Source organism: Rattus rattus, chromosome 4 (assembly GCF_011064425.1).
Source record: "Rattus rattus isolate New Zealand chromosome 4, Rrattus_CSIRO_v1, whole genome shotgun sequence".
In the NCBI taxonomy this organism is placed as follows: domain Eukaryota; kingdom Metazoa; phylum Chordata; class Mammalia; order Rodentia; family Muridae; genus Rattus; species Rattus rattus.
In genome coordinates this window covers 133,390,624-133,412,457 of record NC_046157.1, presented here as the reverse complement: position 1 = coordinate 133,412,457, position 21,834 = coordinate 133,390,624, and the positions used below count along the sequence as shown (strand labels likewise).

The 21,834-nt window shown below is 41.3% G+C and overlaps 1 protein-coding gene across 1 annotated transcript in view; it reads right to left on the bottom strand.

Annotated features, from left to right (window-relative positions):
* Tmem237 (transmembrane protein 237) overlaps positions 1-21,834 on the bottom strand; it is a 28,384-nt gene continuing 6,550 nt past the window's right edge. Inside the window, exons 5-13 of the mRNA XM_032901154.1 lie at positions 18,949-19,086; positions 15,067-15,184; positions 14,160-14,317; positions 10,765-10,888; positions 10,344-10,535; positions 8,931-9,004; positions 8,026-8,116; positions 7,009-7,130; positions 1-3,768 (exon numbers count right to left, since the gene is read on the bottom strand). Of these exons, the coding sequence (XP_032757045.1) occupies positions 3,707-3,768; positions 7,009-7,130; positions 8,026-8,116; positions 8,931-9,004; positions 10,344-10,535; positions 10,765-10,888; positions 14,160-14,317; positions 15,067-15,184; positions 18,949-19,086 (1,079 nt within the window). The 3' untranslated portion in view covers positions 1-3,706. The remainder of the gene's footprint in view (positions 3,769-7,008; positions 7,131-8,025; positions 8,117-8,930; positions 9,005-10,343; positions 10,536-10,764; positions 10,889-14,159; positions 14,318-15,066; positions 15,185-18,948; positions 19,087-21,834) is intronic.

The window sequence follows — 21,834 nt, the reverse complement described above, 5'->3', positions numbered from 1 at the left end:
TGATGTAATAGCATTAGGGTCTCTTTATTACAAGCTCAGGCTTGGGCTCTCCTACAACCCAACCCTGACACAGCAGGATGGGAAGGGAAGGCAGAGCAGCCCTGAACCCTCAACAGGATAAGTTTTTATAGGAAAGTAGGAGCAAGTGAGGGGTTGTCCAGTCTGGCAAGCAAGTAATAGAATGACTGTAAGCCGACAGGCTCTGAAGCAAAACCATATACAATCACAAACAGTCTGAAGGTACATCTGAAACAATCAGACTGATCTTAACTAACTGTTGCTAGGGAGGATCTAGGGAGTAACTCTGGGCTATGGGCAAGGACAAACCCCAGGGTCCTTCCTAGTACTTGGGTGCACCTTGGATTCAGCTGTAGGTCAAGTTCTCAGACTGTTTTTGTTTTGTTTTTGATTTTTTTTTTTTTAAGATGGAGGCCAGTCCCAAGATGAAGTAGATTTGGTCTCTCAAATTTCATCTGAGGGACAACTAGAAAAATTCTAAAAATGAACTGGATCTTAAATATTGTGGAATTATTTTTTCTAGTTGCTTTAATGATACTTACTGTGCATTCCTAGAGATATGCCCCCCAAGACTTAGAATAAATTTCCCTTGAAAAGATTTTGAAAGAAAAAGAGTTGGGGGCATTCAAAAGTTTAACATTAAGCCTAACCTGATATCTCACAACCCTGTGTTTTTAAAAAATCTCCAAAGCTCCAGTGAGGAGGCTGGGACTTGGTCGAGAGCCCCTGCAGCTGTCTCAGAGGACAAGTTCAGCACTCAGTACCCACCCTGGACAGCTGACCACGTCTTGTAGTTCTGGGAGTCTAACACTTCTAGCCTGCAGAGGCACCCACATGCATGTGGCGTGGACACACATTCACGTAAATAAAAATAAAGCTTTTTTTATTTTTTTAAATTTTTTTAAATCGAGCTGAACTGGTGAGCTGGTTCAGCAGACAAACATCCTTGCACGAGTCTGACGACCCAAGTTTGATACCCAGAACCCATATAAATGATGAAGGAGAGAACCAACCGCACAGAGTTGTCCTTTGACCTCCATATTGAGTCTGTGGCACAAAACCCTTCCCTATCATTTATACACACTGATGATGATGACTATGAAAATGAAAGGTTTTTTCAAGTTCTAAGCTCATTCACCTTTCTGGCTTTTTGGTACTCATCTCTACAAGGAAATGATCCATTTTATAAAGCCTCTGCTTACATCTAACTTCACCTACAAACCTTTTCTAGGTCCTTCCATTCCCAGATCTAAGTAGATTAAGAGCCTCGTCCTCTCTTCCCGCTGCTCCCATAAACCTAGGCTTCATCCTCAAAAATTCCAATTTGACAGGTCTGATATTCTCATCGTAGCAATTGGCCATGAATTAACCAATGGGGCTCTTGTAAAGAACTTTCCTAATCACGGTCAAAAGAATCTTTGACGTGCACTGTTGAGTTGTGGTGGTGAAGGACTTGTAGATTCCGTCATCCTCTCAGACCTGACAGAATTCAAAGATCACTCTCCCACTGTCAGTTAAGACGTTATTAACACAGTCAGCTTCCTCCAGCCGCAGTGCAAGGCTGCATTCTCCATGCCATTTGGAGCAAACCTAGCCACTTGGCTAATACGAAGCTGTACCTGTCTGTATTTCAAGTCTGGTACAGATATAACTGAATCCAAACCAAAGTACCACAGGGACGGTACCACTTCCTGGAGGACTGATTCCTTGCTCGTCCTTGATAGAATTCATGAATTCCATCTCTGTTGGCTACTGGGTAAGAGTCTGTTTCCAGCCTTTCGGGTCACTAAAGGACCCTCCTCCTTTATAAGCAGAAATATCACAATTGACCAACAGCTCTTTGATGAAATATAAAAGGGTTTCTTTAATCCTTTAGAAAACATCAGCCACCTCACAATGGAGGATACTCTCCCCATTTCAGGGCTCTTATCCCTACTCACATCTGCAAAACCACTTTTGATGTGAAAAGTCATATTATCGTGGACTCCAGGAATTAGAGGGCCATGACTCAGTCAGAAACAACCCCACACTGAGAGCGCCTTTCCCCATTTCTCCTTGATGACACAATTCAGATATGGTCAACTTCAGCGCATCCCTGCAGAAGCTGCAAAACAGACTATGAACTCCTACACTTCCAGCTGCTGCCGACATGAGAACCACCGCTAATCAGTGAAGACTAAAACTGGCAGGAATGTCAGAACTGCATGTATTTAATATTCTATAACACGGGTAAATACCCGTTCAGCAACTCTGGCCTTACAGATAGTAAAGGACAGTTTCACTATGGTGCTGCAGAGACAAGAACACCTCACTTAACAATCCGTCCATCATCTTCTATACAACATTCAGTTGTGTGCTAATGTGGGAGGCCCAGTAGTTTCGGGGATGTGTCCAACAGCCTTTGAGTCACCTTCTCTTCTAGCAGGTCTTCTCACTGACTTAAGCTGTCGGACTTAAGCTCACAGACACCAGCTGAAGAACCATTTGAAATGTGTTAGGGCAGCGTTTTTTTTTTCTATGCAGAACCCACCCCAAGAGTGGAATTTTCCAAAAACCTGAGATATCCGATAGAGAGTGAAAATGAGGACGGTGACCTTCCATTCATGTTTCCTGTGACTCACAAGAAGAACCCCTTGATCGCAGCATTCAAGAGGCTGGGGAAGGAGGATCAAGAGTTTAAGGTCAGTCCGAGAGACAGCACAAGACCCTTTCTCAGCAAACTAGCAGAAACAGAAGGACTGGGGAGGGGGCTCAGTGGTAGAGTCCCTGCCTTCCAGAATAAAACCCCAGGTTTGAAACCCATCAACTGTACGAAGTCAGAGCAGAGACTCAGAGGTCAGCCCCCGATCACACGCCTGAGCTGGCTATTGGTCCAGCTTCTCCTTGCTGTCTGACTTTGTTGTTGCTGCTTTTGGTTTCGGAAATGGGCTCTCAAGTCTCTCAGGCTGGACTCAAACTTGCTGAGTAGCTGAGGGTGGCAATGACCTCGTGATCCCCTGCTTCTGCCTCCCACGCCCTAGGTTACAGGAGGTGTGACCCATTCTCCCAAAGCTCCCTACATGATTCTGAGGGGCAAGCAGGAGAATAACTGGTGCCGATTTTAAAAAGGAAAAATCTTCAGTTTATAAAGCTTCTCAAAGATAGGTATTTCTGTTTTATTAGCTATAAAGCATCTTTCAATTCAAATGGCAAATAATTATTACATGAGCTATAACACTAGCCAGATTCAGAGACAACGAATCACATTCTGCAGCGTGTTCCATAGAAGACATCAAAAATATAAAATGAAGACATTTTCCCATCTTCCCCATCCACTAAATTTACATTTAAACTTGGTGTATATTTTATAACACTGAGGTTAAGGCTTTTCTAAATTGGTGCTCTTTAGCTAATAATAATCATGAATTTTGCAAATTTGAAAGGACAGGAAACAAACGTGTTTTTTTGTTTGTTTGTTTGTTTGTTTGTTTTAGCTCATCATCTCCTGTGTTACTAAGGTGAAAATAATAAAGACCCTAATGTTTGGTATAAAGACCAGATATAATTTAAACATTTTTCACAATCTACAGTAGCATTTCAGCATTATGTAACAAAAGCTCGATTATAAATACATGTATCTTATAAAAATACACTTAAAAACGGGAGTGGGGAACGCAGGCCGTCACTGCAGGGACGGAGCCGGCCGGCGCTACGGAGACGCTTTGATTCCTCTCTCGGGGTAGTCGTCCACATCAGAGAAGAACATCAGCTCTGGAGAAGAGAACGAACACATCATAATTAAAACATTTCAGATTCTCAGAATGGTTTTGCAGCTTAGTCGCAGTCTGCTGGAATACAGATTTATGCATAGTACTCATACAAGTATGAATTATTCAGGGAGTTTTTAATCTAAAAGCTAAGCTAGTAGCAAGTGGGCATGTTTCATCATTTTTTTTTTTTTTTGGTTCTTTTTTTCGGAGCTGGGGACCGAACCCAGGGCCTTGCGCTTCCTAGGTAAGCGCTCTAACCCCTGAGCCAAATCCCCAGCCCATGTTTCATCATTTTTAAAAGTTCAGGCATTAAATTTATTATAGACCCCTTAAAAATAAAATACACATAATGAAGACAATATTAATACATTGTACCAAGAAAATTAAGTCACCTAGGGTCATTAAAAGAGCTAAGAGATCTAATTCTACAGTGATCAGATGAGTTAAGATGCAGGGGAGAGGGAAGGATTCAGAACCAACACTAAGTGTCTACAAGAGCACCTCCACTACACTATCCCACTTCGTCTCCAAAAGTCCCAATAAGCTAGGCATTATCCTCATTTGTCTTCACGTTTAAAATCACCATCCTTAAAAGACAGCGGGTTTCTGGAATTCTTACTATGTATCATGCACACTGCAGTTGAGATGAACCCTGCACAAGTCAGCAAGGGACAGTGTCAGTCCCAGCAACAATACAATGATTTTCATAATTAAACTATTATTTAACATAGAAATTCAATTTATTATTAAATGCAAGGAAATATAAAAATTAGACCTTGAGATTACAAACAATAAAAGTCCTCTGATAAAAACCATTAGATTAAAAAACCATACCTCACGAGAAAAAAAACTAGCAAAACACACAATGTGCAACATCTTTGTGTGTGAGCAGGTATGTCGTATATACATGTTCATATGAGTGTGTGCACATACACATAGGTGCTGATGTCAGGCAGTTTCTCTATCACCCTCCACATTATTCTTGAGATGGGGTTTCTCACTGAATGTGGAGCTCATCAATTTGGCCAGGCGACCGGCCATGAGCTCAGGGATTCCCCCTTCTCTTCCCTCCCTGTGCTCAGACTGCAGGTGCACAACACTGTGCCTGGTTTTCACACAGGCACTGGAGATATAAATTGAGCTCCTCATGTTTTTATAACAAGCATTTTGCCAGCTGACCAACTATCCAGGCCCAAAGTCCACGATACCGCAAACTGAATGAAGCACAGGGCATTTAGTGGGAGAACATGAGAACTGCAATGTAACAAGTACAATCCTGAATGAAATGCACAGGGAATGGCACTTTGGTTTGGTATAATGTGGTACACACATATGTGCATACGGAGAATGCCACCTGGGCTCAATAGGCTGTATGTCTCTGTATATACCTACATATATACATTTACATCTATAAATGGAACAAAAACTATAGGAGAAAAGATCCTGGGATTGGAGGAAGGGACATGAGAGCAGTTAGAAGGGGAGAGGGATCGTGGAGACAATGCAACCACAGTGCTCACGAGTGAACAGACGACAGCAAGGAAGCCCTGTAAGGAAGTACAGTGCACAGTGAAAACCAAGTGTTCCTAGAGCATTTGCTGATGAGCTAGCTAGTCTGCTAACGCGAGTGTTCTAAAAGACTCATGGGTCTAGAGATTAGTGACTTCACTGGGCACTGGCACATTAAAGGTAAAAAAAGAAAGCGCTGTTAGACAATGAAGTGAGAGTCTGGGTCAATGTGACAAGAATGGCTCGCTTCTCTGAGTATGACAGAGGCTGTGCTGATGACGACTTAAATAATTGGATGCTAGTGTCTTCTATTCAATTGCCTTTCTGATGCTCATCTAAACCTAGCTACCTCTCTGAAGCCACTCCAGAACTTCAGGTCTCTATGTGTCTTATTAGCACAGAGAGGAAAAGATCTGATCAAAACGAGCTTCAAAGATGTAGGGAATATGAACTGACTTGAAAGTGTATCTTTTGACTAGCCAAGATTACATTTTTATTTTGTTGTCCACGTTCATAAAACTTCAGTCTCCAAAGCAAAGGCTACACTTCTGTGAAATCAGCTCCATTTTGAAGACTAATGTTTCCTATTTTTGACCTTCTTCAGCTGTGACACAAACATTCAGGGGACGTGGCATATACCTGGGTGTCTCTCCATCATCTGCATGCAGAGCAGAGATGAATAAGGTCAGTACGCAGAGTGCTCTCACACTGCATCTTAAAATGTAGTAGATAGTAGTTATTTAATGTTGTACGAAGTAATGGAGCAAATTAAGCCCAGCACTTGAGGTCATATTCAGCAAAATGGTTAAATAACTAGGTTGTTAAGTGGAAAATAAGCAAAAAATATCTAAGGCTTAAAATAGGGAAGTGAATATTATTAAGTGGCAATTCTCCATAGCCTCAGGTCTTTTTCCTTTTTAGTGGTTTAGGATGCAGGGAAATTCCCTAGCTCTTTATTACCAAGCAATGTGTTGAGAACATTTATTATTAAAGTGAATTATTTGTTTTGTAGTATATATGTCAAGATTAATTTTACATAGTTTGGTTAAATTGTTTACTGTCATATATATGATATACACCTATTTTTATATATCATATATATATAAATATATGATAGAAAATATATATATCATATATATCGTGAAGACATAACTTGATGAGAGCAGAGCCTTAGCAAACCCTCAACACTCCCAGAAGGCGCACCTTCCGGGAGCCTAAGGATCCCCAGGAAATGTTTTCAGGCTCTGACTCTAAGTCCTCTGTTGGTTGCAGCCCGTACCGCGCCCAACGTGGGGCCGATTTCCTGTGAGTGAGTCAACAGGGCACAGCTGTTTTCCACCCCAAAGGACGTAGTGCGCATGAGCCAAGCATGTCACAGCCCGCTCTCGGGGCATGCAAATTGGGCATTGGGGCTTGCACTAATCGGGTAGCGACACGAGTCTCCTAAGCATATATAAGCAGTGCCTTTTCCTCCCTCGGGGTCCCCTGTCCCTGTTCAAGAGAGCTGTACAATAAAGGCTTGTTTGCAGAAGAATCCTGTTGCCGCGAGTTGTTCTTGCTGGCGAGACGTTGGGCACTCGACAGTCCTCCATATTCCTTCTGTCATCCTGAGACCTTCTTAAAATAAGGTCCTTCTAATTGTTTATTTTAAGTGTGCTTATTATTGAAGTATTATGGCAAGACTGATCATGAGAGAAATTGCACAATACCCCTATCTTTTTTAGTTCAATACCTTCACTAAGATCCATGCCTGGCCTGTAAGACAAAAAGAGCCAGGCTAATCCAACCAGAAGCGCCACCACCAGATTCACTATGACCCATGGCATGAGAACCGGTTCCTCCACTTCTGCTGGCCTGGAGATGAGAAGTGCTCATTAGAAATGCCTTCGTTTTTGCCCCCAAGTCCAATACAACTATTTTATATACTTTTAAAAAGCAGTCCTCTCCTAGAGGAATACCAGGTGTGACAAAGCATGATCTTCCTAAAACAAGCAACAGAAGAAACCCAGCACACGTCTGCAGACGTGTGAGTTCTACACAGATCTTTGTAGAGCAGTGTAATGAAAGTTAAATGTTCCCCTCAAGAGTCCAAACAATTTCCCTCACAATATCACGGCAATATTCTTCAACTGATAATCTCCTTTCTCTCTTAGACCATACCTATTCACTCTCTCAAAAGAGACTGTCATTCATTTAAGCTGGACTTTCAGCCATCTGGTCAACCCATTAGCTGGCTTCTTGTCTGTGAATGCTGCTTCTCCCACACTGTCTTCCTAGTACTTCTTGCTCAGTTCTTGGGCTGTATTCCAGCCACCCTCTCACCACCATTCTGTGATATTAGGCTCTCTGCATGGGGTAGAGCCATAGAGCACCTCCAATCCATTGTCATACTTTTTATAAGAAGATAGCTCATTTAAAAACCTAGGTATAAGTGGGGTATAGGAGCTCATTCCTATAATCACAGCACTTAGGAGGGACAGGCAGTATGATCAGGAGTTCAAGGCCAGTCTCACCTACATAAGAAGTTTGGGCTACTTGAAACTACATGTCAAGAAAAACAAAAATATAAAATATAAAAAGGTCATTCTCCAATAACCAACGGAACAGTTATTTTCTTCTCATGGTTTATTATAAACAGAAATGTATCCTTGGTATGATCTATGAGTGAAAATGTGGAAAGGCATCATTACCCTCCTGCTCCCCCATTGCTGCTGTTAGCATAACTGCTAACATTACTGTGGAGTCTTACCAGAGGCTTCCATTGACAGAAGGTTCGTAAAGGTAGATTCTGTCACTTGTCATTTGCTGACTCAGAGATAGTGTTAAAGCAGTAAAATACACTGAGGGGGAAGAAGTGAAATTACTAATAAATTTAACTGTTGTTTATATTTAAATTTAAGACCAAAACAATCCACACTTTGGTGATTGATTATACAAATAAATTCACTTAACTCCAATACGCAGTTTTATTAAAATGTGGGCCTGGATACAATGTAGAGTGTAATAGATGAGCACAATTTTATCATCAGAACTGGCAAGGAGGAGCCTAGGTCTTTTAAAAATTTAAATGTTCAGGTCTTCAAACTAGCTTTAATAGAATCTTGTAACCTACAACAAAATGTATTGTAGATTGCCAAAAATACATAAAATGGTATGTCATGCCAGGCCATCTGAGTCTGCCAAGGGGAAACACAGAAGCTAAGTAAGTAATGAAGGCTAGAAAGTTTAACTTTACTTATTATTTTTGGTGCGGGGCATTAAACCCAGGACCTCTTAGATGATCTTCAAATGAGAAACACTTGTAAGCCAGGCACAGCAGAGGATGGATGCTTGCAAATCCCAGCACTTAAGGGAAAGCAAACAGAATGAGAAGTTCAAAGCTATCCTCAACCACACAGAAAGTTCAAGGCCAACCTGAGCTATGTAACAGATCCTGCCTCAAAAACAAAAACAAAAAACAGTTCTTAAAAATTACTCCTGGGTTGGGGATTTAGCTCAGTGGTAGAGCGCTTGCCTAGCAAGTGCAAGGCCCTGGGTTCGGTCCTCAGCTCCGAAAAAAAAAAAAATTACTCCTACCACATTTTAAACTATAAATTGTACAATATTTTTCTTCTCCTCAATTATAACATAGTTATTAAGGTAACTATTACTTACAGAAAGAGGCTAAAGCTGTTGGCTCCAGGGCCAAAAAGTTCCGGGTTGCTACTGAGGTTTTAGCAAAGTCGATCCTAGAACGAGATGAAGACTCTGTGTCACTGTGCAGCTGAAACACAACAATATCTTCCCTTGCTGGGTCCCCTTCTCTATTCTACCGCCACCAGTTCGTCTGTCCCTTACCAGTCTCTAGTTAACGTCTGAACTTCAACAAAGAAAGTATCTACCTGATTTACAAAGCCTACGAAGAATATCTAACACGAAGATGAGTATTAAGACACATGAGGAAACAGTTTAACCTTAATTGGCAAAAATCATTAGCTTCCTCCTCTTCCCGGTAAACTATTGGACTACAGTGCTGCCTAGTTTTTATCAACTGGTCTTTACCTAGAGTCATCTGGGAAGCTGAGGGAACCTCCACTAAGAAAATGACTCCATAGGACTGGGCTGTAAGCAAGTCTATGGGGGCATTTTCTTGATGTGCTCAGGGACGGGGTGGTGCACACCTTTAATCCCAGTCCTCAGAAAGCAGAGGCGGGTGGGTCTGTCAGTTTGGGGCCAGCCTAGTGTACAGAGGGAGTCCAGGAAGCCAAGGCTACTCAGAGAAATTCTGTCTCAAAAACAAAATAAAACAAAAAAACAACCAAGGAACAAATCAAGACTGTGGGAGGGCCCGGCTCACTCTGGGTGACACCATCGCTGGGGCAGGCCCGTCGCTGGGCAGGTGTACTGGGTTGTATAAAAAGAAGGCTGAGCAAGCCATGGAGAACAAACCAGTACGCAGCACCTTCCAAGGTCTCTGTTCACAACTCCAGGTTCTGGCCTTGGTGAGTTCTAGCTGTGTGTTCCCCTGACAGGGGACCATACAATATGTGGTAAAACAAATCTGTTTCTCCCAAAACTGTTTTTGCATAGTGTTTTATCACAAAAACAGGCTAGTCATGACAATAGGCAGGGTTTGTTTGGGTTTTTATGAGGGGGGTGTGATTTTATGTAGTTTGTATGGGCAGGTGGGTACACGCCCATGCACTCACACACACAGGAGCTATGTGAGGTAGGAGTTGGTTGTCTCCTTCCATAGCGTGGCTCTTGGGTAGCAAACTTAGGACAGCAGGTTTAACAGCAGCATCTTTACCCACCGAGCCATCTCTCCAGCCCTGCTGATATTTTTAAAAATGGGTTGACCTGTGTTCTCCAAAATAAGTGGTGAAGGTCTAACCTTAGTCCTTATGAAAGTGACTTTATTTGGAAACAAGATCTCTATGAATACAGTGAAATGAAGACAAGGCCATACTAATCCAAAGACTGGTTTAAAAAAGGGTCATTCAACCTTGAAAAGCCATAGTGACATATATTGCTTACTATTTCTTCCTGAAGGAAGGTTAGAAGAGCCCGCATTCACAACAGCCTTACCTGTCAAATGCTGAAACTGTACTTAGAGCCAAAAGCAAGTAAAGAAGGCTCTGGAAGGGATATGCCAAGGGCTTGTACTGCTGCAGAAGGTTGGAGACATTAGAGAACTGGTCTCCCGCGAGAACACAGATCACAACAATATTCCACACAGCACAGCCAGCCAAGAAGCCGTGAGAGAAGAGGCCGATCATCCTGCACAGAAGATTTTAGTTATGTATTAGCCACTAAAATAAAAAGCTAAGGTATTTTTAAAACCTCCTCAAATATAATAAAGTTGAAAAGCACAAATGGAATGTCTACAAGAATAAATCTACATTCCATTTTAAATTGTTTACAAAGTATGGAACAGCCAAACATTTTTCTTTTAAACGATGCTATCCAATTAACATTTGCTTAATGAACACCAACAAAAGGCAACCACCTGAAAGCTCGGTGCACGGAAAGTGCCACATCGCGGGTAGTCCAAGTTGGCTTCATGTCCATTGACACATCTATGTTTTCTGTGGTCTTTATCAACTCCGAACGGTCCGCCGCCTGAAATCTCCCTGGGAGTGTGGAGCAGACAGAACACAATCACTGAAGGCTAGCAAGCAAGCGCCTGAAGCTGCAGGTCCAGAAGGACCTGGCGCCTTGGCCTCCACGAGCACGCACATGTAAGTGATTGGAATAAAATAAAATCTTAGAAAACAGACCAGGAGCCTGCAGAGTGGAGTAAAGGTGCTGCCTCAGATCAAGTCTGCTGACCTAAGCTTGGCCCTAGACCCACAGAGGCAGCAGGACGGAACTGGCCCCACAAAGTTGTCCTGACCTCACACTAATGTCACTCGTCTACCTCACACCTACAAGCACATGTGCTCAAAACCTAAATAAATAAATAAATAAATAAATAGAAGGGGTTGGAATTTGCTATTTTTTTTTGTATTCTAAAAATTACACTGGACTGTAACTTTCCTTTTCTTTCACCTTTGACTACTTAGATATGTAATTTCTTCATCTTTATTTTTAAGATTTATTTATTTATTTTATGTATGTGAGTATACAGTCTCTTTCTTCAGACACACAGAAGAGGGCATCAGATTCCATCAGATGGTTGTGAACCACCATTTGGTTGCTGGGAATTGAACTCAGGACCTCCAGAAGCAGTTGGTACTCTTAACTGCTGAGCCATCTCTCTAGCCCCAATGTATTCATCTTTTAAAAAAAAAAAAAAATATATATATATATATGCTATTTTTTATTTACATTTCAAATGTAACCCCTTTCCTGGTTTCCCATCCATAAATCCCCTATCCCATTCCTCTTCCCCCTTCTACTATGAGGGTGTTCCCTCACCCATCCACCCACCCCTTCCCTCCTCCCCGACCTGACATTCCCCTACACGATGGGGGTAGGGGGTGTCCGGTCTTGGCAGGACCAAGGGCTTCTCCTCCCATTGGTGCCTGACAAGGCTATCCTCTGTCCATGTGTACTCTTTGGGTAGCGGTTTAGTCCCTAGGAGCTCTGGTTGGTTGGTATTATTATTCTTATGGGGTTGCAAGCCCCTTCAGCTCCTTCAATCCTTTCTCTAACTCCTCCAATGGGGACCGCATTCTCAGTTCAATGGTTGGCAGAGCCTCTCAGGAGACAACTCTATCAGGTTTCTGTCAGCATGCATTTCTTGGCATCAACAATTTCGTCTGGGTTTAGTAGCTGTATGTATATGGGATGGATCCCCAGGTTGGGCAGGCTCTGAATGGCCTTTCTTCAGTCTCCATATCTCCTCCTATGAATATTTTTGTTCCACCTTCTAAGAAGGACTGAAGCATCCACATTTTGTTCATCCTTCTTGAGCGTCATGTGGTTTGTAAATTGTATCTTCGGTAATCTGAGTTTTGGGGCTAATAGCCACTTATCAGTGAGTACATACCATGTGTGCTTTTTTGTGACTGGGTTACCTCACTCAGGATGATACTTTTCTATTTCCATCCATTTACCTATGAGTTTCATGAAGTCATTGTTTTTGATAGCTGAGTAGTACTCCATTATGTAGAAGTACAACATTTTCTGTATCCATTCCTCTGTTGAAGGGCATCTGGGTTCTTTCTAGCTTCTGGCTATTATAAATAAGGTTGCTATGAACATAGTGGAACATGTGTCCTTATTGTATGTTGGAGCATCTTTTGGGTATATGCCCAGGAATGTTATATAGCTGGGTCCTCAGGTAGTTCAATTTTCTGAGGAACCTCCAGACTGATTTCCAGAGTGGTTGAACCAGTTTGCAATCCCACCAACAATGGAGGAGTGTTCCTTTCTCCACATCTTCGCCAGCATCTGCTGTCCCCTGAGTTTTTTATCTTAGCCATTCTAACTGGTGTGAGGTGGAATCTCAGGGTTGTTTTGATTTGCATTTCCCTGATGACTAAGGATGTTGAACATTTCTTTAGTTGTTTTTCATCTTCTAAAATAATAATGCAATGCCGATAAGCTTTCCTCTTAACCCAAGGCCAACATTAAAATAATAACGATTTTAAGATCAACTATATTTAAATCAACAATAAACTTTCAACTCAGAATTAAATTTAAAAGCAAGACAGTCTATAGAAGTAATTTAAAGACTTTAGGAATATTAAGATGAAAAGGTTGGGGACTAGAGAAATGGCTGAGAAGTTCAGAGTACTTGCTGTTCCTGTAGAGGACCTGGGTTCAGTTCCCAGCACCCACATGGTGGCTTACAGCCACTGTAGTTCTAATTCCAAAGATTAGGTGCCTTCTTCTGACCTTTGTAGGCACAAGACACACATTTAGAACACAGAGGCAAAACACTCATACACATAAAATAAAAATAAATAAGTTTTTAAAATATATTTTTTAAAAATTATTTTAAATGTTTACACTATGAAGAAAAGCTATTATTTGAAAAATTCTTTACAGTTCTTGAGAAGAGATGCCCAAGTGTGCCGCACAGACTCCTGTGCTGACAGGGAAGAGAACTTCAAAAGGCTCTCTTGAGACTCCGGAGTCGGCCTGGGGCACCGCACATATGCACTGTGGTCACTTTCTTCTTTAGGTGTTGCAATCCAGAAATGGGTCAGGAAGCAGGCTGACGCCATCTCAATTACCTTCACAAAACCCATTGCTCAGATATTTTTTTCTTTTTTTTTTTTTTTTTTTTTTTTTCGGAGCTGGGGACCGAACCCAGGGCCTTGCGCTTGCTAGGCAAGCACTCTACCACTGAGCTAAATCCCCAACCCCTGCTCAGATATTTTTAAAGGATGAAAGAATAATTAATTTTCTCAAAAAAAAAAAAAAAACTTTCCTGGAGAGCCAAAAAAAAGCATTTGTGGTTTTCTTTATTGGTCAGTCAAACAGAAAAGTTTTTATACCAAAGGAAACAAGAATAAAATAACTGTTCACATCGCTCTAAAAAAAGAGGGAGTCGGGGGGATGGCCCAGGTAGTACAATGCTTGTCTTACAAGCACAGAGACCTGACTTGGGTCCTGACAGCCTACCTAAAATTGCTGTGCATTTTTAGCCCAGTGAGTGGTCCTGTCTCAAAAGAAGCAGATGGTAATTACTTCAGAGTAACACCTGAGTTGGGGGTAGGGAAACTGAAATCAGAATATACTGTATAGGAAAAAATAATCTATTTTCAATTAAAAACAAAATCTAGTTGGGAAAAAAAAACAATAGTATAATGACTAGATTTGTCTGTCAATTTTCATTCATATTTCTTTATTATTTCCTTCATTCAGGTCATCAGAACTATAATTACCAAGTTAAAGATATCCCTTGACAATATTCAGAGCAATTGTATTCCAAAACAAGGAGTTACTTACGGCTTTTTTCCACAAATATTTTGCCAACAGGCTGGCTAACTCCGGTGGGTGCGGTGAACCTAGAGTGGTGTTCTAGAGTGCTCTGCTCATCCGTAATTACGTCTTCATCTTCTACCCCTAGCTCGCTGGCATACTGTGGTTCCGCTGGCTGCGTTTTCCTGAAATCAGGGGAAATCTTTGAAACAATAAATAATTCTTGAATTTTTAAAGACCCACGTAAGAAATTACCCATGAATATAATAGACAGAATCCTGAACTTGGAGTGAAAGAAATATGCTGTTAATAAATCTAATTAATAAATCTAATTATAAATCTGTTATTAACTGCACACGTTCCTGTGAACCTCGGACTTCTCATTTGGAAAATGGACACTCACTGGACGAGATTTCTCCTGACTTCAAATTATAAAATTCTAAACATGACTGGTTATTGTTTGCAGTAATTTTTATGTACAAACATTAATGTTATGTAACTTCCAGCATATTTTAAGTATGCTGTTGTATTTTATATGATTATAATGATATGTTATTTATAATAAATAAAGGAATAACTATATGATAGTTAATTTCCTATATTAAAACACAATGGTTAGGCTTATTTCCTACTTCAAATCCATTAACATGGAGAAATGAATCACAGTACTTATCCTTAATGACGGGTTTTGTAACTTATATGAAAATATTCTCTCTGATTGTGCTTTCTTCGAGATGACCCCTTGGGCTAGTTCCATACATTACTCTTCTCTTTTCTTTAGTGTTCTAGTCTTTTCAAATTCCTCATAGCATCGGTTCATTTCTGTACTACTGCTTATCCTGACACAACACACGGTGTGGTGAGACCCAGCGAGGACTTAACTAAACACAGCACCAGCTCCGAGGAGGAGCTCCATGGATGAATAAACTATTACTTCGCCTTCCTTCGAGGTTTTGGAATAACCGCTTCCTCACGAGGCTCCACGTCCATGCCGTTTTCATTCCGTAGTAAAGACGGACTGGATGGCTTTTCAGTGAAGGAAGTCTCCGACTCTGAAAGTAAGATGTGTCACGTGACTACAAGGTAGAAATGAAACAGTACACACCTTTGCGAGATAAGAGAACTGTCAGACTTTTGGTTGGACCAATTCTTTCGCCAAGGGCAGTGTTGTTTGAGACGGAGTCTGACTATGTCGTCTCAGCTTCCCTGGAATTTGTTCTGTAGACCAGGTTAACCCTAAACTCAGAGAACTGCCGGCTAAAGGCGTGTGCCAACATGCCCACTGGGATTAGATTTCTTAATTTTTTTTCTATACTGGTTGACAGTAAAACTTGAAATTCTATATTTAAAATAAAGAAGTGTAAATTTTTTTATCTGAAAAATTTGGCTGGTGTGGTGGTGCATGTTTTTAATCCTAGTACTCAGAGAGTGGAGACAGGCAGATCTCTGTCAATTTGAGACTAGCCTGGACTACACAGTTAAAGTCTAGGCTGGCAAGGACCACATAGTAACACCCTGCCTCAAACAAACGAAACCAAACACTAGCCTCCAAGTTTGGAGTACCTCCAGGTTTGGCAACTTGTTGGCAGGAGTCATGGAACTCAGATGTCATTACACTCGCGGTTAGTTTATTAGCAAAAGAACAAAAGCAAAATCAGCAAAAGGAAAAGTGGAGCGGACCCAGGTGAATGACAACAGTCCTTCGCCAGAGCAAACCGTGCCACGAATTCCAGCAGCAGGTTATGCCAACACAGGGCAGGCAGATCCGACAAGGAAGCTCATCACTCAACATCAGTCACACAGACCTACACTTACCAAAATCCCAGAGTCCCAGAAGGGAAGCGGGTGTTCGTCATCAAGTGCGAAGGCACAGTGAGCCGCCCTTACAGGTTAGTAAAGGTTTTCGTGAGTGGGGGGAACCGTTCGTCATCCAAGTTGCCCAAAGCCACAGACAACAGGCTTTCCGAGAGTGCAGGGATCTCAGTCATATGACCTCTGCTCTCCTGCACCCAGTGGAGCCATTAAGTCCAAACAAGTCGACAGGGCCACCTACCCATTAGCTAGTTTTCCCACCTGAAAACACTAGATCCCGAGACAGCCTCAACCCTTCAAACGTTTGACTAAAATGCAGCCCAGGCCTGAAACACAATATAGGCAGAACAGTACACAACGGTCATTCTGGGTAAAGCAAAACCAGAACCAGAGCTTTAAACTCCTAGAAGTCAGAGCAACAGACATAGCTCAGATGGTACAGTGCTCGCCTAGGGCACAAGGTTCAGTCCCCAGCACTGGAGAAAAAAAGAAAAACAGGCGTGGTCACCATAATCCTAGCAGCTGGGAAGCGGTGAGGAAGGAGGAGGCTCACAAGTTCAATCCGCAGCTACACATCACGGCAAGTGTGGGTTACACAAGACCTTGCTTCAGAAGAGAAGAGAAAAATACTACACCACCAGACCGGCAAAGCTGGTGCGTTTAGAATGGCTAGAGCAGGCTCCCCGGAGCGCAGATCTCCTTTGGTCTGATTCTTCTCCGGCTTGTTTTGCAGTTTGGGTTTTTGTTGGTTTGGTTTTTCTTTTCTTTTGTGTTTTGTCTTTTTGAGACACTTTGTCCACACTGACCTGGAACTCATGGACCTTCTGCCTCAGCCTCCAAAGTGGTGAGCCTAAAGGCACGCACCACCGCTCAGCTGGGTCAAGAATGTTCTGAAAATGGCTAGGCCAGTTTTATGCAGCTATTCTTTACAGTCTAGGAATTGGTATCATCTCAATTTTCAAATTCTTATCCTGACCAAATGATCAAAACTTTATTGTCATCAACCTACATTCATGCTGGTGATTCCTAGGTCGAACGGAGGGTGGGCTCTCCCCTGGGAGTCACCTGGGTCTCCTTCCAACTGCTTCTGCTCTTCCAGCGCCCAGGTACTGTGACACCCACTTCAATGCTTCCCAAAACTGGCCTGTGTTCTCCTCAGTCCTAAGTCCTGCCACTCTGCTCCTGTAACTTTAATCAGTCAGTACCTGCTGCTCTCTAAGAGCACAGTCATTAATTAGTCGGGAGAAACACTGTTAAATTCTCCTCAAGGGCTAATCTGTGATAACAGTGACCAGCTAACCTCACAGTTACTCCTTCCTCTCCTTTGTTTAATATTAATAAAGTCAGTCCACTGTCCCTTTCTAATTACCATAAAACTAATATACGTTCTTAAATGAAGAAAATTAAAATCATATTTTGTTCTTCCTTGTTAAAAGACAATCTAGTCAGTTAGCACCGCTGTTCTCCACTGTCTTCACTGTGCTCATGTGTGCCTATACCTATGGTCTAGACTGAATCATGCTCCTGACACACATGCAAGTCAGACATCCAGGACCTGCCAGCATAACTTTATGTGTAAACAGAGCATTTGCAGACATAAACAAGTTAAGATAAGGTCATGCTGGGCAAGGATGGACCCTAAATCCAATGACTGGTGTCTTCAATGAAGAGAATCAGGGAAAAGGCAAAATGAAACATGTGAGATGGGCAGAGATTGGCATTATGTGTCCACAATCAAAGATGCTGAAGATTGGCCATCCTGCCAGAGGCTGCAAGGGGCAAGGAAGGCGCCTTCCTCAGAGCCTCTGGAAGCAGTCCAGCCTCTGAACACCTTGATTTTGAACTTCTATCCTTTATTTTGTCTTTTTTTTTTTTTTTTCGGAGCTGAGGACCGAACCCAGGGCCTTGCGCTTGCTAGGCAAGCGCTCTACCACTGAGCTAAATCCCCAACCCCAACTTCTATCCTTTAGACCCATGAAAAGAATAAATGTTGATTGTTTGAGGTCTCCGAGTTTATAGTAACTTGTTACAGCAATCACAGGAAAACAATAAAGTATATTTTGTGAGAGTGAGGTCCTCTCCATGCACACTGTTTCATAACCTTTGTCGTTCACTCAACAATACTTTGTAGATGTCTTCCCAGGATACTAGTTCACTGGAACAATCCTTCTAACCTATACTTGCTTTATGCTTATTTAGATAAATTGTCATTATTTAACCAGGATCACAGTGTTCTGGTGGTTACCCGTTTTTAGCTAATATCCTTTGTTTGAAATTATTATAGCTGCTTCCATTCTTAGACATCGGGACAGGCCAAGGCCATTTATGCTCCTATTTCTGTATTTCTGTGTTTCTGTGCCCATTATCAGTAGATTTTATTTTTGTACTATGGTCTTTTTTGAGACAAGATCTTGCTTTGTAGCTCAGGCTGGAATTCATTATGTAGCTATCCTACACCTTGCAATCCTCCTGCCTTACTCAGCGTTGTGAGTGCTGATTACAGGTATATACTATGCTCAGCTCAACACTAGATTTTCAAATTTAAAAAGCAAATAGCACTGCCAACTTGATACTCTCTCTCTCTCTGTTTACATTGAGAGCACTAATGTAGGTCACAATTACACAATAAATGGTGACTATTGCTTTATTAGATCCTTGCTAGTACAGAATTCACCCTATCTCTACTAATCTGAAATTTTCATTTCACTAATTAAATTCTTGCATGAACTAGGAACTGAGCTTTCTGGTTTAGACCTGATATCTATCTATCTATCTATCTATCTATCTATCTATCTATCCATCCATCCATCCATCTCTATCCCTCTCTCTATCTCTCAGTTCTTCTCTCTTAGACTACATATTAATGACCAAAGAGACCTGAAAAAGGGTCTGAGTCATTGGACTTGAAATGGTAGGTATTTTAAGGAAGAAAGCAAGAACCCACCTATGGGAACAAGGTTCAAAATCACAACTTCTGTCACAGTCTAACAGTTTCCTCACGTACCAGGAGGTGGTCTTATCTTCTTCTGTTTCCTTTGAACAGGAGCCTCTGGGTACTCCTTGAGTTCTGCAGCTGGTGGCTCGCTGCCCTCAGCCCTCCTGTTAACAACGGGCTCAGCAAGGCCTTCTGAAGAAGCAGGAGCTACCGATGGACAGGAGAAAAACGTGTCAACTCGAGCAGAGACCATTGAGTTAGAAAAATGGGTCAAGGGTCCCTACAATGTTTTCTGTACATCAACACCCCTCTTCTGGATTGTGCTTCTATACTGACTTCGTGCCTCCTCTCCTCTCACTACAGGCTCTATGCTGAAAATGAAATAAACATGGGAAGAGGCAAGCTGAGAAGGGGGAGGGCTGAAAAGAAGACCTGTTTAATGCCGAGGACAAGAAATTACTTCAGAATATTCAGAGCTTTCAAAAGGGTACAGAGAAATTAAAACTGACCTCATAGACAACACTGTCATCTCCGACCCTAAGAACTATAGCTCATTCTTTCACATGTAAGTTAACACATGGAGGTGACAGGTCATTTAGGAGTTTCAACTTTTCCCCTAATAACCAAATATCAACATTATTTGGGAAATTGGAAACATTCTTGACTACTTTCCCTTGCCTACTGCTATTCCTTGAAAAGGAAAAATATGCTGAAAACAAAGGGAGAATGTCCTTAGCCTCACTGCTATTCCAAAGGCCAACTCTGGGCTGCAGATGAGGGTTAGTGGAAGACATCGGCATAGTATATGGTGGCCAGGGTTATCCTAGAACTGGGGAAAAATGGCTGAGAAATGCAAACGGAAGATAAACTACCTTTCATTCACTGAATCAGTGACTGACATTGTCCCATTTTGTCAGGGACTTAGAGAAGGTGACACTCCCATGGGTCATGGTGACAGAAAATAGGAGAAATTTTTCCTTGAAGGTGAGTTAGCAGAATCCATATGATCAACAAGATAAATCCTTCCACTGCTAGCAATCTACACTGTACCCTCGCCATACCACCCACAATTTTATGTTGAACTGTAACACTCTTTAGAATGAAATCTTTACGTAAATTAAATAATATTAAGTTAAAGATTAAACAATACTGTAACATCACAAAATCACCACTTAGGTATTAGGGATCCCTACAGTGCTCTATAAAGAGCCAAGACTGTGCCTATAGCATATGGTTCCTTTACATAAGAGAAAACCAAACAACATCAGCAACAAAAATCAAACATCACCACGACAGACCTTTTAGGCTTGGGAGAAATGTTAAGTAAAGAGTGAAGTTAAGAGCCCAGGACCAGTGGGTTCAGTATAGAATTCTATCAGTCCTTCATAGACCTCATACCAATACTGTCCAAACTATTCCACAAAATAGAAACAGATGGAGCACTACTGAATTCCTTCTATGAAGCCACAATTACTCTTATACCTAAACCACAAAGACCCAACAAAGAAAGAGAACTTCAGACCAATTTCCCTTATGAATATCAATGCAAAAATACTCAAGAAAATTCTTGCAAACTGGATCCAAGAACACATCAAAATGATCATCCATCATAATCAAGTAGACTTTATCCCAGGTATGCAGGGATGGTTCAATATACGGAAATCCATCAATGTAATCCACTATATAAACAAACTCAAAGAAAAAAACCACATGATCATTTCATTAGATGTTGAGAAAGCATTTGACAAATTCAACACCCCTTCATGATAAAAGCCCTGAAAAGATCAGGAATTCAAGGCCCATACCTAAACACAGCAAAAGAAATATACAGCAAACCAGTAGCTAACATTAAACTAAATGGAGGGAAATTTGAAGCAATCCCATTAAAATCAGGAACTAGACAAGGCTGCCCACTCTCTCCCTATTTATTCAATATAGTACTCAAATCCTAGCCAGAGCAATCGAATAATAAAAGGAGATCAAAGGGATACAAATTGGAAGGGAAGAAGTCAAAATATCACTATTTGCAGATGAAATAGTATACCCAAAAGTTCCACCAGAGAACTACTAAGCCTGATAAACAAATTCAGCAAATGGCTGGGTATAAAATTAACTCAAACAAATCAGTAGCCTTCCTCTACTCAAAGGATAAACAAGATGAGAAAGAAATTAGGGGAATGACACCCTTCACAATATTCCCAAATAATATAAAATACCTCGGTGTGACTTTAGCCAAGCAAGTGAAAGAGCTGTATGACAAGAACTTCAAGTCTCTGAAGAAAGAAACTAAAGATCTCAGAAGATGGAAAGACCTCCCATGCTCATGGATGGGCAGGATTAATATAGTAAAAATGGCCATTTTGCCAAAAGCAATCTACAGATTCAATGCAATCCCCATCAAAATTCCAATTCAATTCTTTATACAGTTAGAAAGAGCAATTTGCAAATTCATTTGGAATAACAAAAAAAAAACCCAGGATTGTGAAAACTATATTCAACAATAAAAGAACTTCTGGGGGAGTCACCATCCCTGACCTCAAGCAGTATTACATAGCAATAGTGATTAAAAACTGGTATTGGTACAGAGACAGGCAGGTAGATCAATGGAATAGAATTGAAGACCCAGAAATGAACCGATACACCTATGGTTACTTGATCTTTGACAAAGGAGCTAAAACCATCCAATGGAAAAAAGATAGCATTTTCAACAAATGGTGCTTCAACTGGAGGTCAGCATGTAGAAGAATGCAAATTGATCCATTCTTATCACACTGTACTAAGCTTAAGTCCAAGTGGATCATGGACCTCCACATCAAACCAGATACACTCAAACTAATAGAAGAAAAAGTGGGGAAGAGTCTTGATCACATGGGCACTGGGAAAAATTTCCTGAACAAAACACCAATGGCTTATATTCTAAGATCAAGAATTGACAAATGGAACCTCATAAAACTG